Source organism: Hylobates moloch, unplaced genomic scaffold (genome assembly GCF_009828535.3).
Source record: "Hylobates moloch isolate HMO894 unplaced genomic scaffold, HMol_V3 SCAFFOLD_7, whole genome shotgun sequence".
NCBI lineage: Eukaryota > Metazoa > Chordata > Mammalia > Primates > Hylobatidae > Hylobates > Hylobates moloch.
The window spans coordinates 55,660,747-55,677,778 of NW_026652282.1; the positions used below are offsets into that span (position 1 = coordinate 55,660,747).

At 39.1% G+C, this 17,032-nt stretch overlaps 1 protein-coding gene across 2 annotated transcripts in view; it reads right to left on the minus strand.

The window, feature by feature from the left end:
* The window catches only part of OPHN1 (oligophrenin 1), a 392,827-nt gene that overhangs the window by 220,848 nt on the left and 154,947 nt on the right, over window positions 1-17,032 (minus strand). For both annotated transcript variants that reach the window (XM_032757108.2, XM_032757106.2), the window contains exons 4-5: window positions 15,007-15,068; window positions 6,683-6,754 (exon numbers count right to left, since the gene is read on the minus strand). In XM_032757108.2, the coding sequence (XP_032612999.1) occupies window positions 6,683-6,754; window positions 15,007-15,068 (134 nt within the window). The remainder of the gene's footprint in view (window positions 1-6,682; window positions 6,755-15,006; window positions 15,069-17,032) is intronic.

The following is a 17,032-nucleotide window of genomic DNA, read 5'->3' on the forward strand; positions in this document are numbered from 1 at the left end:
TCTACTAAAAATACAAATAAAATTAGGTAGGCATGGTGGCACATGCCTGTAATTCAAGCCACTTGGAAGGCTGAGGGAAAAGAAGCACTTGAACCCGGGAGGCAGAGGTTGCGGTGAGCCAAGATCATGCCATTGCACTCCAGCCTGGGCAACAAGAGCGAAACTGACAGAACAGAAAGGACAGGACAGGACAGGACAGGAAAGAAAAGGAAAGGACAGGACAGGACAGGACAGGACAGGAAAGAAAAGAAAAGGAAAGGACAGGACAGGACAGGACAGGACAGGACAGGACAGGACAGGAAAGGAACAAATGTCCATCTCATTGCATAAATATACCAACTCCACACAGAAGTTGAAAGACATAAGCTATTTAATTGAAAACAGGAAGATCTATCTGGTTTAACCATAAGGAGGTGGTTTATAAATATTTTTAACCAATAGAGTTCTGTTATAAAAGACATGTTGCCCCCAAATTCCACTATAGAAAACACATCCAAGGTAAAGTGCCACTTGAAGCATCAATGCCACTTGAAGAAGTTAATCCTGCTTGAATAACAGGATGAGTTCATACGGAATGTGTTCACTATTAGTTCGGAGCATTCTCTGTGTTATTTTGTTCCTTCCTTCATTGCTTTCATCCTTCCTTCCTACCTACCTCCACTTCTATGACAAAGAGATATCCTCCCACATCCTGCAAAGCCAGAGACACATACTGGGAGACCTAGTAACATGAAACCTCTTCATATGCCAGTAGTCACTTGGGAAACATTCAATGTTCAACACCCCTATCCCTCTGTTCCTGCCTCGTTCATTAACCTCTCAGTTCTTTTTTCATTTTTAATTCACAGTAAGTCCATCGTCAATCGGACAGTTTCATGGAGCACTTTCTATCCTCCCTATTCTATTACCAGTACTAACAAGAATTACAGTGATGAAAGAAAATTTTTTAGCACATATGATTGATGAAAGAAACTTATTTAGTGCATATTATTTGCCAGGTACTGTACTAAGAACTTTATACATGTTAACTAATTTAATTAATTAAATAACTATCTGTATACAAATTTTCATCAAATACTTCTTCCTGTTGATTCTGAAGCCTGAGAAAACCCATGAACTATCTACCAAATGGGCAGGAGCTATCTATCAAATGTAATTTCTTTGTATAGGTCAGTGTTTTCCAACAGAAAGATAATGCAAGCCACATGTAACTTTAAAATGTTTAGTAGTCACATTTCAAAAAGAAAAAATAAATAAGTGGTCAAATATTATCACTTAAACATATAATCAAAATTAAATGTTAATATTTTCTATTTTTTCATACCATCTTCAAAATCCAGAGTATATTTTAGGGTATATTTTCCACTTACAGTGCAACGAGTTCTGTCTACGGTATTTCTAGTACTCAGCGGACAAATATTTAGTTAATTACCCTTAGAATCTCAAACTAGGTGCTGGGAAAACTGGTTAGCCGTATGTAGAAAGCTGAAACTGTATCCCTTCCTTACACCTTATACAAAAATTCATTCAAGATGGATTAAAGACTTAAATGTTAGACCTAAAACCATAAAAACCCTAGAAGAAAACCTAGGCAATACCATTCAGGACATAGGCATGGGCAAGGACTTCATGTCTAAAACACCAAAAGCAACGGCAACGAAAGCCAAAATTGACAAATGGGATCTAATTAAACTAAAGAGCTTCTGCACAGCAAAAGAAACTACCATCAGAGTGAACAGGCAACCTACACAATGGGAGAAAATTTTTGCAATCTACTCATCTGACAAATGGCTAATATCCAGAATCTACAACAAACTCAAACAAATTTACAAGAAAAAACAAACAACCCCATCAAAAAGTGGACAAAGGATATGAACAGACACTTCTCAAAAGAAGACATTTATGCAGCCAAAAGACACATGGAAAAATGCTCATCATCACTGGCCATCAGAGAAATGCAAATCAAAACCACAATGAGATACCATCTCACACCAGTTAGAATGGCCATCATTAAAAAGTCAGGAAACAACAGGTGCTGGAGAGGATGTGGAGAAATAGGAACACTTTTACACTGTTGGTAGGACTGTAAATTAGTTCAACCATTGTGGAAGACAGTGTGGTGATTCCTCAGGGATCTAGAGCTAGAAATACCATTTGACCCAGTCATCCCATTACTGGGTATATACCCAAAGGATTATAAGTCATGCTGCTGTAAAGACACATGCACATGTATGTTTATTGCGGCACTATTCACAATAGCAAAGACTTGGAACCAACCCAAGTGTCCATCAGTGATAGACTGGATTAAGAAAATGTGGCACATATACACCATGGAATACTATGCAGCCATAAAAAAGGATGAGTTCATGTCCTTTGTGGGGACATGGATGAAGCTGGAAACCATCATTCACGGCAAACTATCACAAAGACAAAAAACCAAACACCACATGTTCTCACTCATAGGTGGGAATTGAACAATGAGAACACACAGACACAGGAAGGGGAACATCACACACTGGGGCCTGTTGTGGGGTGGGGGGAGGGGGAGGGATAGCATTAGGAGATATACCTAATATAAATGACGAGTTAATGAGTGCGGCACACCAACATGGCACATGCATACATATGTAACAAACCTGCACATTTACCCTAAAACTTAAAGTATAATAATAATTTAAAAAAAAAAGAATCTCAAACTAACAGAAGATCAGATTTGGAATATTTGTCCATTGTTCTTGTTGTCATGAGCCATGAGAAAACTGAGGTTTAAAGGGAAGTGCTGTTTCCTGCAAAGTAAAATGAGCCCTAGACTTACAACCAGATCTCAATTCATATCCAAGCTACTAAGTGACCTTAGAGGCTACACCTCACTGAACTTAGTGTCCCCACCTGTTAATGGGGGATAATAACTTTTACGAGATTGTTCTGAGGTTCAAATGAGAACTGGATCTATATGTGTAAGGGCCTAATATAGCACCTATCACAACCAGTGAACTCACAAAGCCAGCTAGCAGCAGTGCTGGGTATATCAGGCTAAGTCCAATCAGGAGATAAAAAACATTACAAATAATTGACATATAAGAAAACTCTATATGGTACTCTAAGGTTAAGGAAAAGTACTCAAATAAGGACAAATTTTAATGGGGTTCAGACCTCACTTGAAAAGGAGTAATTTGGCGGGGCGTGGTAGCTCACGCCTGTAATTCTAACACTTTTGGAGGCCAAGGCAGGAGGACTGCTTGAGCTCAGGCATTCGAGACCAGTCTGGGCAACATGGCGAAACCCCATCTTTACAGAAATTACAAAAAAAAAAAAAAAAAAATTAGCCAGGCATGGTGGTATATGCCTATAGTCCCAGCAACTTGAGAGGCTGAGGTGAGAGGATCACCTGAGCCCAGGGAGGTCGAGGCTGAAGTGAGCCATGATTATGCCACTGCACCTCAGCATGGGTGAGAGAGTGAGACCCACCCTGTCTCACAAAAAAAAGAAAAGTAGTAATTTAACACACTGGATAGCAGAATGTTTGCTGATTTGGCCCGGTGGTTCATAGTTACTATGTAAGCAGGAGGCAATTCACCAGAGGACAAAAAAGCAGGCCAACAAGGACCAGTGGAGAAGGTATAAAGAGAAGGTGGGAAAACTGAGTTGCAGGTGAGCTCAACGGGGCCAGCCGTGTTTGGTGGGAACCCCCTAGGGTGCAAGCTCAATGTATGGGGGCCCTGCAGAGGGGGTAATAGCTCCATGATAACTCTTCAGCCAGCAAGTGGGCCATGTGGGGGAGGCGGTCTACAGAGGGAAGCTGAGGGACAGCATGGTCATGAAGGCTTCAAGGAGATTGAGGCACCATGTGTCTGGGTGGGTGGCTGGGTCAGAGTTCCATCAGCTGTCCTCCCCACCCCGCCCCGCCCCCGCCTCAGCTGGAAACTTCATGAGATCCCCCTCCTCCTGCAATGTCCCTCCAGCTCCCTCTACTGAGAAAGTTTAAGAGCGTGCTCACTATAAAGGAAAGATGCTTAAAGAAAATCTGTCCATCATCACAGAGCAGGTATTGAGAGGCTTGGAACTGATTGGCAATAAATTGATAACACACAGGGGTAGACTATAAGCTTCATTTTGACTATTGGAATTCTAGATAGTTTATTGGAGACATGACTCATACTAAGTTGGTCTTCTTTGTAGATATGCAGGTTGGCCTTACTGGTAAAGAAGTATGAAAAAAGATAGATACGTGTTTAACCTTTCTGAGACTCACTTTCTTCATTGAGACAATGGATATTAAAAATCCTACCTCACAGGTTTGCTGCTTCTTCTTAAGGAAGAAAGCATATGTAAAACCCTCAGCGCAGGCATGGGCCATAGGAAGTGCAGTCATGCACCACGAAATAATGTTTTAGTAAACAATGAACCGCATATACAATGACAGTCCTATAAGATTATAATACAGTATTTTTATACGTATGCTTTATATGTTTAGATAAACAAATACTTACCATTGGGTTATAACTGCCTATACTATTCAGTACAGTTAACACCCATACAAGTTTGTAGCCTAGGAGCAATAGGCTACACCATATAGCCAATTGTGTATTAGGCCAGACCAGACTCCATTAGGAGTGTTAAGTACACTCCTATGAAGTTCATACAACCATGAAAACATGTAATGATGCATTTCTCAGAACAACATTAAGCAACACATGACTGCACATAATACAAATTCATTTCCATTTGCTCAGATAATATAAGGGCAACCATGGTAGCATATCCTTACTTTCCTAGTGTTATTCTTATAAAGGAATGAAAGTAAATCAAATTGTTTCACAAGTGGTTAAGTATTTTTATCCTCAGTTGTAATTTTAAATATACTTCTATTCTTCAATCATATCCTCTCCCAACTAAGTATTGATGTTAATGAGACTCCAGTGAAACAAGTATTGCTGGGCTATCAGGGGAACTCACTTTGCTTGAACATCAGTCATTTCTAACAATGCCCATGTCAATCTGATGATAGCAGGTAGCGGGAGCTCAACCACTAATTTGCTCTTTCTTCTCAAAATTTGCTACTTTCATGGCCAGGCATGGTGGCTCATGCCTGTAATACCAGCACTTTGGGAGGCTGAGTTGGCAAGATAGTATCTTTTAAAAAAAGAAAAACTTGCTGTTTTCAAATTCTTGATCCAAACTGATTGTCATGATATTCCAAATAATATCTACTGGTTGGTATGCTCTTAGTCCTAAGAAAACTAGATGCTTGGACAAGATGCTGTATTTTAGCCCTGGTAGAGGAAACTACATTTGCTACATGGTGGATACACATTGAGAGCTCATGAAACAGACCTACACCTAGCTGAAAAGATTAAAAATTAAAATTATTAACATCCCTTTAACAGACATTGGAGAATCACAGAGATCAATGTGATGGTCAAGCTGAAAAGAATGTGAAATTATCTGGCACACAGCATTGTCCAATGGAACTTTGCACAATGATGGAAATGTATTTTATCTGCACTGTCCAACACAGTAGCTACTAGACACAAGTGACTGCTGAGCACTTGAAATGTGGCTAGAAAGAATGAGGAGCTGAGTTGTTAATTTAATTTTATTTAAATAGATAGTAGTTACCATAATAGACAGCAAAGATCTAGACAGCATAGCTTAATGTAAAGAGTATGGAACGTAAAGCTAAAAAGACCTTTAGGTCTAAATCCAGGCCACTATCACTTACTAACCACATCAGTCTGTTCTTGTACTGCTATAGAGAAATACCTGAGACTGGGTAATTTATAAACAAAAGAGATTTAATGGGCTCACAGTTCTGCAGGCTGTACAGGAAGTATAGCAGCTTCTCCTTTGGTGAAGTCTCAGGAAACAAAATCATGGCAGAAGGTGAAACGAAAGCAGGTACATCTTACATGGCCAGAGCAGGAGCAAGAAGTGGGGGAGTTGCTACACACTTTCAAACAACCAGATGTGATGAGAACTACTCACTCACCACTAGGAGAACAGCATCGAGGGGATGGTACTGAACCATTTATGAAGGATCCACCCCCATTATGCAATCACCTCCCACTGGGCCCCACCTCCAACACTGGGAATTACAACTGAACATGAAATTTAGGTGGGGACACAGATCCAAACTATATCACTAACTACATAACTTTGGTTATGTTATTTATCTTGTCCAAGGCTCAGTTACCTCATTTGTGAAATGGGAAAAATGCCAGAAGCACACAAAGTCCTTGTGATTAAAGAACGAACATAAAGCACCTAGCCTAGTGCTCAATATAGAAGGCAGTTGATAAATGATAGCTAGCTAGTTTTCCAGACAAAACAACAAAAACACCAAAAGGAGAAGAAACTTATGCACAGATACAGAGTCTGTTGGCCACAAAGTCAGAGGCCAATTCTAGATTTTCTTACTTTCTTTCGTGATCATTTTTCTCATAGAAACTAATCACCCACCTCCCCACCCCCTTTGTTGTGTTAGTTGAGGCTACTATAACAGAATGCCATAGACAGGGTGACATAAACAACAAACATTTATTTTGCACAGTTTAGGAGGCTGACTAGGCCAAGAGCAAAGCACCAGCAGATTGGTGCATATCTTTGTAAAGTGAAGAGTAGTAGCCCATACAACTATTCGATTGCTATTTAAAAAAATCTTATGCATATACAGAAAATGTACCTTGGTGAAGCCTATTTGTTCCTTCCGGAAATTTTCCAAGGGTTTAATCAGCAAATCACTAGCATTGTGTACCTAGACAAAAAGGAAAAACAAACAAAACAATTTCTAGGTTAACAAGGTTCAGATACAAGATTCCTTGTTACTATGACATTTTTCATTCATATACCAACCTGCAAAATGTTAAATGGTTTGCTGATTTGTTGGGTTTTGTTACTGTTTGTTTCTATATTGTTTCTGAAAATCAAATGCATTGAGAAGAAATGGGAGAAAGAATAAGAGGGGCATTTCTCTGTAACTTTAATGATAGTCTGACCTGAGTTTTTAATCGATAAATATCTGAAGTGATGTCCAGCAGAAGACACAGGAGACCCGAACGACAGGTGAAAAAGAGAAGAGAAAGAGAATGGCAAATACAAGAAAAGGACAATTGCAGCAAGTGCAAATCATTTCATCAGAGGCAAATGAGTGTGCAGTGATAGCATTAGGATAAAACATTTATAGTCCTCCCTGTGCCATAAAACCAGAACATTTCCTTCAGAATGTGGAGTGCATTACAGCATCACAGAAAACACTAGACTAGGCTTTCAAATTACCTAAATATAAATGCTCAGAAGCCAATAGGAATGGCCTGATCAGGGACTATTAATATTGGCAATAATAAATATGTTCTGGAGATATAAAAACATCAAAATCAAAGAAGACCCCTTGTTCTTTGGGCAGGTAAAGGTATACAAAGCTTTTTCTTCATATAAACCTCTTATGAGATTGTGTATGTTCAAGGCAACAAGTGGGGTTTGTGCCTCCATGGTGAGAGTTAGAATCACTAAAATGGAAGATCTCAGAGAAGGCATCTAAAGGGCTGCATTTTGGGAATCATTGCACTAATTTTTGTTAATTACAAGACAGAAAACTAAAAGACAAGTTTCCTTGTCATATGAGACATAGGTGTCAGTAAGACAAGATATATCTTCATAACAAAAATAGACAACAGAGGAAAAAGCCAGTTTTGACAAGATCTGAGTTCTCCAATCTAAGAAGCAATTTTTAACCTACCTCCCCAAAAGTGTGGAAAGTTGTGGGGCATTAGTGCATAGGTTATACGCGTCTTTCAGGTAATTTGGGCCTCTTGTTCTGTGTATAGGTATGATTCAAGGTTCAACTAAATGTGCAAACTCCTAAAATGGCACTGTTAGCCTTCGTATGAGAACATCCTGCTGAACCCTGACATTTTGATCTACTGCAGCTCCTAATGCTACCATCCGGGACAGCCAGCACCCAGCAAAAAAAAATATAAAATTAGGCAAGAAAAAAAATGTTTTCCTTGAGAACAGAGTCATTCTCTATGTCTCCTGATCACCAGTGCTTTTATAGCTGGCTTTCTAAAACTTGTTTGCTACAAGTCTAGACTTAAAAAATCATGTAACCCTTCCCGAAGTTTGCTGATTTTTACAAAATCAGACTTCTTGCCTGCTAACACTTCCAGACCCTGTCTGATTCTCATCACATCTCTTCTCTTCTACTGGATCTATGAAACCCCATTGAGTCCTAATCGTACTATAACCTACCTCCCAGTACGACACTTAACATTCTCTTTATCTCTGAGTGTGCTCATTTGCCAAAGGCAGGAAAGTCTATAAATTCCACCCTGCAAGAGCCCCTAGTAAAGACTTCTTTATGCAGGTCTGATTCATAGAAAGATCATTTTGGTTGCTTAGGAAATCAAAGCTCCACTAACAATTATGGTATCAAAAAAAAATTACACCAATGATTCTCCTTAATTGAAAATAAGAATTATTCTACTAAAAATACCCACAAATTAAATCATTGGTGTCATAGGCCCAGTACAGAAAGTTATTTTTCTCCTTTACTATTGTGGAAGCCTTAAAACATGGCCACAAACTCTGACATACCTTCCATTGAGAGGTGAGGTCTATGTCCCCTCTACCTTGAATGTGAGTGGGCTTGTTAATATTTTGAACAAATAGAGTACTCCAGAAGTAACACTCTGTGACATTTGAAGCTAGGTCATAAAAGGCCAGCACCAGTTCTCTCCCAGTTCTCTTGGAATACTCCCACTAGGAGCCTTGAGACAGTATATAAGAAGTTTAATTACCCTGAGATTACCAAACAGAAGAGGCCAAATTCTAGTCAATGTCTCATACCAGCTAAATCCACCCTTCCTGCCATCCCCACTGGAAGGTGCCAAACATTAGGAAAACCATTTTGGACCCTCCATATCAACTTATCTGCCAGGTAAATGCCATCATTTGGAGCAGAAGAACCGCCCAGCTGACCCGTCTCAATGTCTAACCCACAAAATAATTACAAATAATTAGTTTTAGTTTAAGCCAGTAATCTGCAACCTTTTTGGCACCAGGGACCAGAATCATGGAAGACAATTTTTCCATGGACCCAGGGTAGGGGGAAGTGGAGATGGTTTCAGGATGAAACTGTTCAACCTCAGATCATCAGGCATTAGATTGTCATAAAGAGCATGCAACCTAGATCCTGCATACCCAGTTCACAATAGGGTTTGCTCCTCTGAGAATCTAATGTTGCCACTGATCTGATAGCAGGCAGAGCTCAAGCAGTAATGCTCCCTATCCTGCTGCTCACCTCCTGCTGTGTGGCCAGGCTCCTAACAGGCCATAGACTGGTGCCCCGCAGCCTAGGGGTTGGGGACCCTGGTTTCAGCCACTAATATTAGAAAAAGTTGTTATGAAGAAATAGATAATTAGAAAGACAATTTGCAGTTTAAAAAACGTAATACAGGCCGGGCGCGTTGGCTCACACCTGTAATCCTAGCACTTTGGGAAGCCGAGGCAGATGAATCACCTAAGGTCAGGGGTTCAAGACCAGCCTGGCCAAAATAGTGAAACCCCATCTCTCCTACAAATACAAAAAACTAGCCGGGCGAGGAGGCACCTGCCTGTAATCCCAGCTACTCGGGAGGCTGAGGCAGGAGAATCACTTGAACCCAGGAGGCGGAGTTTGCATGAGTCAAGACTGTGCCACTGCTCTCCAGCCTGGGTGACAGAGTGAGACTCAATCTCAAAAATAAATAAATAAATAAATAAATAAATAAATAAATAAATAAATAAATGTAATACCTAAGAAGTGGCCAACTGTGAAACATTGAGGAAGTTTGCCTTTGAATAAGAGTATACATACTACTTTCTAAAGCACTGTATGGAGCTGGGCCCATGCATATTCAGGAACTCCCAGGATGGCAGAGTTGCTGGCTTTTCATGCTCCAAAGGGGATGGTCCTGCATAAGCAAGTGTGTCAGCAACTTCTCACACAGGGTCCATAAAGCCACTGACTTTTACATGTTTGACCCCAGTTCAGTCTGAAAAATAGTCCATGGTTTACTAGAATTGCAGGACATCATTTTCCCTTAATCACTTTGGCAACACTGCTCCCAGTCTCCTACAGCACAAACAGATACTCTGAATCTTTTCCTCTCTATGACACTCATTGCTTATTACACTATTTTCTTGTCAGAATAGAGACTTAGGAATGTAGAAAAAAGTCACATTGAGGATTTCCTCTTTTTTCTTTTTCACTCTATTTTATTCTTAAACCCCTTAGAACTCTAGCAATGACTCCCCTTTGAAGTAAATTTGGCCTTTAATCTCTTTTCTAATCACTGCATTCATTGTGTGAGCTCAATGGGGACAAAAACTGCCACCTGCTACCTCAGGTAGAATCTTCACCATAAGGAGTGACATCCTCAACTCATAAGTGAGTGTCTATCATCAGAATCCTACTGAATAAAGGCCAAAGTAACACTGAACAAGGTGTTGAGCAGAATAGAGATGATATTCAGTCCAGTATTGCAGGATTGCTCAGGAATCTTTGATGGTAAATGAAATATCAAAAGAGAGCACTGGGCCAGGCGCAGTGGCTTGCGCCTGTAATCCCAGCACTTTGGGAGGCCAAGGCGGGTGGATCAGCTGAGGCCAGGAGTTCGAGGCCAGCCTGGCCAACATGGCAAAACCCCATCTCTACTAAAAATACAAAAATTAGTTGGGCATGGTGGTGGGTGCCTGTAGTCCCAGCTACTCAGGAGGCTGAGGCAGGAGAATCACTTGAACCCAGGAGGCGGAGGCTGCAGTGAGCCGAGATCACGCCACTGCACTCCAGCCTGGGCAACAGAGGGAGACTCCGTCTCAAAAAATAAAATTAAAAAAAATTTTTTTTTTTAAAAAGAGAGTGCACTAAAGACAGGCTGAAATATTACGGGGGCCTCTTTAGGTCACTTTTGGCAGTCTTCAAAAACAGACCTTGCACATTGCCAACAGAGGCCCCTTCAGGGTCAGAAAGGAATCTAGGCAAGCTTCATAATCATATAAGAAGTGTGCAATTCAGACTTTTCAAGGCCCTCCCCCCCTCTATTTTTTTTTTTTGGCAGGGCCTTCCTCGCCCAGGCTATAGTACAGTGACATGATCATGGCTCACTGCAGCCTTGACCTCCTCAGGTTCAGGTGATCCTCTCACCTCAGCCTCCTGAGTAGCTGGGACTACAGGTGCACGATAATGCCCGGCTAATTTTTGTATTTTTAGTAGAGACGGGGTTTCACCATGTTGACCAGGCTGCTCTTGAACTCCTGGCCTCAAGCGATCTGCCTGCCTCAGCCTCCCAAAGAGCTAGGATTAAAAGCGTGAGCCACCGTACCCAGCCCCAACAGGATACTTTTGAGAACATCACAGGGATGCCCTTCCTCACTTCTTCCCTTCATAATTCCTTCCCCAGTTTATGTTCATTTATGGAGATGACCAGACACAGGCAATTTCCATGCTTGAGGGCTGTGAACTTTCTTACTATTATTCTTAAGCTTACTTTGGACTCTTCTTTTACAAAGGATAAAATGCAATATAAGACCCACTAAATTATCCAGATTGGGGTAGAGGTGTCCTTTTGCTACAAAGCCAGGAAATGGAAAAGTTATAATCAAGCAATGAATTCCTGGCATGGGGTGAAAGGCACTCATTAAGCCTAACCATCTCAGCAGTCCTGGAATTAAGTGGGAAATAGGGAGCAAACACTCAATATATGATTGAAAAGTTGTTGGGACAAAAGGGCACAACATAATTAAAGACAGAAGAAAATGAGTCAGTCATGTGGCAAAGTACCAGCAGGAAGGGTGAGAAAAACAACATCTCAAAAGATGAATACTACTTCAATATGTGAGGGCTTTGTTATTGGGTAAATAAAAGAGATGGAGAAACAACTAGGGCTAAAGAGAAGTACAGCTGAGCTTTCTAGTGCTATCTGAATGAAATGGGGGCAAATGCCTTTGAAAACAACATGGGCAGCAGTCCACAAACCCTGTGGGCAGAGAAGAACATTTAGTAGACTGTGTATTAGCAAGGGGGCCATCTAAGAGGGTCCAGGGAAACCACACATGTTGGTCTCTTCTTAGTACATTTAAAAGCAAATATTTTAAACTAAGAAAATTCCCAAATCATATTTCCACAAGCAGAATCTTGTGAGTAACTAAAGATAACTAAAAATCATGCTTACATAATCAGTATTTTCCCCTTATAAAACACGTCCATGTTTGCTATGTTATTTGGAGCACTTTAAACAACCATAAGAGATGGGGATTATTTTCCACACTCTACAAATAAGAAAAAGGAGCCCAGAAAAATGAAGTAATTAATCTGAAGTCAACAAGTTAGTGACAGATCCAGAATTAGAGCCTTAATTCTCTAATTCCCCTACCTCCAAGTCCTGCCTTCAGTCCTACTTCTCTAGGAGTCTAGATTCTATGAGCAGTATTTTGAGAAGTCAGTACCACACTGTTGAAAGGAAAGAGGTTTTATAGGTAAATGAGTTCTGGCTGTTAGAATAAATAGCTTTAACAAAACTGAGAAGCCCATAAAAAGTCATCTGATGGAGAAAGGTAAAACAGAATTCCCATCTTACCATCATGCCCCTAATAAAAATGAATATTGATCAACACATACATTTCAACATTTAAGTCCCCAATAAGTCTGGGGTGGGAACAAAGACCAGTATTTCCAATAATTTTCTGCTGGTGCTGGTCATGATGGTACTGCTGGTCTAAGGACCACACAAAAAGATTATTTTTAGGCTGTTAAAATAATTAGACTTCATAAAAATGAAACACTTAAGTACAAATCTAGCAAAATACGTAAAATATCTATATAAGGAAACTACAAAATTCTGATGAAAGAAATCAAAGAAGATATAAATAAATGGAGAGATAACCCATGTTTACAATCAGGAAAAGTCAATATTTTTAACATATCAGTTTTTCCCTGGTATCTTAAAAGCAAATCCTAATCAAAATCAAAAAGATATCTCTAGAATCTTAAAAGCAATCCTAATCAAAATCTCAGCAAGTTATTTTGTGGATATGAACAAACTGATTCTTAAGCTTATACCTGACTTCAATGCTTTTTACTACAGTGCAATTACTACCACGCTAAAGTAATGAAGATAGTGTGGTATTTGTAAAAGAATAGATAAATAGATCAATGCAACAGAAATAGAGAGCCCAGATACAGACCCATATAAATATAGTCAAGTGATCTTTGATAAAGGACAAAAGGTAATTCAAGGAGAAAGAATAGTATTTTCAAAAAATAGTGTTGGAGCAACTGGATATCCACATGCAAAACAGTGAATCTAGACACAGACCTTATATCCTTTATAAAAATTAATTCAAAATGAATCATTGACCTAAATGTAAAACAAAAAGCTATAAAATTCCAAAAAGATAACATAAGAGAAAATCTGGGTGACCTTGGATTTGGAAAAGACTTCTTAGATATAACACCAAAAGTATGATCCATTAAAGCAAAAATGTGTAAGTTGGACTTCATTAAAATTAAAAACCTATGCAATGCAAAAGACACTGTTAAGAAAATAAAAAGACAAGCCACAGATGGGAGAAAATCTTTGCAAATGCCTATTGGATAAAGGTCTGGCATCTAAAATATACAAAGAACTCTTAAAACTTAACAAAAGAAAATCAATTTAATAATAGGCAAAAGAACTGAACAAATACCTCACCAGAGAGGATATACAGATGGCAGTTAAGCATATGGAAAGATGCTCTGCATAATATGTGATTAGGGAGTTGCAAATTACAACAGCAATGAGATACCACTACACATCCGTGAGAATGGCTAAAATCCAGAACACTGACAACAGCAAATGCTGGTAAGAACATGGAGCTGGCGAGGACATGGAGCAACAGGATCTCTGATTCATTGCTGGTTATGCAAAATGGCACAGCTATTTTGGAAGTTGGTTGGCAATTTCTTACAAAATTAAACATACTCTGACAATTTACACTCCAGCAATTACACTCCTTATTATTTAACCAAATCAGTTGGAAATCTGTATCAACACAAAAACCTACATACAACTGTTTATAATAGTTTTCCTTATAATTGCCAAAATAACCAAGATGTCCCTCAGTAGGTGAATGGATAAACTGTGGTAAATCATACAATGGGATATTATTTAATGAAAAAATAAATGACAGGAAAATAAAATGCATATTGCTAAGTCAAATACGCCAATCTGAAATGGCTACATACTGTTTTATATCTACTATAAACATTCTGGAAAAGGCAAAACACAATAAAAAGAAAGATCAGTGGTTGTCAGGGTTTCAGGACTGGAGAAGGAAGAGAAGGATGAATAGATTGAACAAAAGAAATGTTCACGGCCATGAATCTATTCTGTATGGTGACACTGTAATGGTGGATACATGTCATTATATATTTGTCAAATCCATAAAATGTACAATACCAAGAGTAAATCCTAATGTAAACTATGAACTTTAGTTAATAATATTGTTTCAATATTGGCTCATCAATTATAACAAATGTATCACATTCACATGATGTTTAATTAATAGGGAAAACTGGGAGAGAGAAAGGTGGTATATGAGTTCTATCTATATTTTCTACTGATTTTCTCTATAAAAGTAAAACTACTCTACAAATTAAAGATTAACAAATGGATAATTTGGCTAAAAACACTAAAGACCTCAATTTCTGTCAACATGTTCAAAGGCCCATTTTAATATCCACTGAAATTCTTTTTCACTGAAATGAATACAGATGGGATTTGCACGTTAATTTCCCTCTATCTAATGCCAAACTCTCAGGGTGGAAGCTTGAGACATAATAACCAGATCTATTACCTAACTATTTTTACAACACCAAGAAGCTATCTGACAGAAATCAAAATAGTATAGGATCAATCCAAGCATAAAGGAAAGGAAAAATTCCCTATATCACCCATGAACTCAGCTTCAGTGACAGTGTTAGTGACTTACCATCATCATCCTCTCATTTTCTACCTCGTTGAGCAATTCAGCAAATTCCTTGAAAGATTCAGCTGGAAGGAGAGAATCAAATGTAAAACAAATTAATCATGGTGCTTGATAGACAAATGGATAGAGATCTGTGCAACAGGAAGTAGGGACCAGTGCCCTATGCCCACATGGCTACTAGAGGAAGGTGTCAAATCAGAGGACAAAAGCAGAAGGTGTTCAGTACCTGTTGAATGTTTCTTTTCTTTTCTTTCCTGTTTTATCAATCCCCATACGCTTTAATATTTTATTTAATCCTTACAGCCACTCAGGAGTAGCTAGAATGTCTCTTATTTCATAGACAAGCTAAAAGATTAGGGAAGGGGCAAGGGGTTTGCTGTGTAATTAATTGGCAGCTATAGAACCCTGAAACGAGTTTGGATCCCTGTTCCACTACTGACCAACCAGAGAGTATTGCTATAAAAACTAAATTGGATGGTAAATGTAGTGTCAACACAAAGTAAATAATAAACATTACCCTTTCCACTCTCCCAAACTTTCTACTCTTCTAGTGCCAATTGTGCCACTTACTGGCAGGATGACTGGGCAAATCACTTCCCTTCTCAGAAATTCAATGTCTTTATATACAAAAAAAAAGTAAGTTAAGCTAAATAGTCTTTAGTGCCTATTCAAATTCCTCAACTTCTCTCCAGAAGCAGGAAGTATATTCTCGACTGGCATCTGAATGAAAGCCTGGAAAAACAAATTTGTCTATACTAATATTTTTAATCAAAAATTGAGTTTCCTCCTTAAAACAACTGAACAAGTCCAGCATTCCTGGTGTCAAGGAAATGAATTTCGGGGTCAACACAGGATGCAAGGCAATGACATTTCTTTCTTCTTCTGAGGATTAAGTTGCTGCAAATACCCAGGGAGATCACCTTTGCAAACACTAAATTCATTCAGAGCTCAACCGTAGCATAGAAAAGATAAACACCATACTCAGAAAGAGTAAATAGGAAAAAATGGAAATGTTTATTGACCTTCTGTCCCCAAATACTTTATGCTAAGAAAAGAGTCAGAGACTTTAATTGGCATTTTTCCAGACACAATCAGTTTACCTCTAAAGGAAATGTGACAAATATCATATTCAAACATTTAAAGGAAAAGACTAATTTCACGGACGTTAAATGTGCCAAGCCTTCTGCTTGAGGGTTTAATTGTGACAATACCTTTATTAGGTGCTTATTATTATCACTGAATTTATATCACCATATAATATAGTTTGGGTATCTATCTCCTCGAAATCTCATGTTGAAATTTGATCCCCAATGTTGGAGGTGAGGTGTGACACACTGACTCCCTTTCTTCTTCTGCCACCACTGGAAGCTTCCTGAGGTGCTCACCAGAAGCAGATGCTGAAGTCATGCTTCCTATACAGCCTGCAGAACCATAAGCCAAATAAACCTCTCTTCTTCATAAATCACCTAGCCTTGGGTATTCCTTTATGGTGACACAAATGGACTGAGACATAATAAAATGCACCATTTTAAAGTGTACAATTCGTGGCTTTTAGTGTATTCACAAAGTTGTGCAACTATCACCACTGTACAATTGCAGAACATTTTCATCACCCCCAAAAGAAACCCAAACCCTATTAGCATTACATCCCATTACCACTTCCTCTCAACACCCAGATAACCACTAATCTGGTTTCTATTTCCATGAACTTGCCTACTCTAGACATTTCACATAAATGGAAACACATGTGACCTCTGAATCTGGTTTATGCAACCATGAACATTTGTGAACAAGTTTTATGTGAATGTACGTATATATGAAAAGTTAGCCCTCCATGTGTGTGAATTTCACATCCCACAAACACTGTATTTTTCTATCCAAGTCAAAAAGTCTGCCTGTAACTGGACCTCTCCGTTTTGAACCCATATTGTTTGAGGGTCAACTATATTTAGTATTTCCAAGGCCGGGCGCGGTGGCTCACGCCTGTAATCCCAGCACTTTGGGAGGCCGAGGCGGGCGGATCACGAGG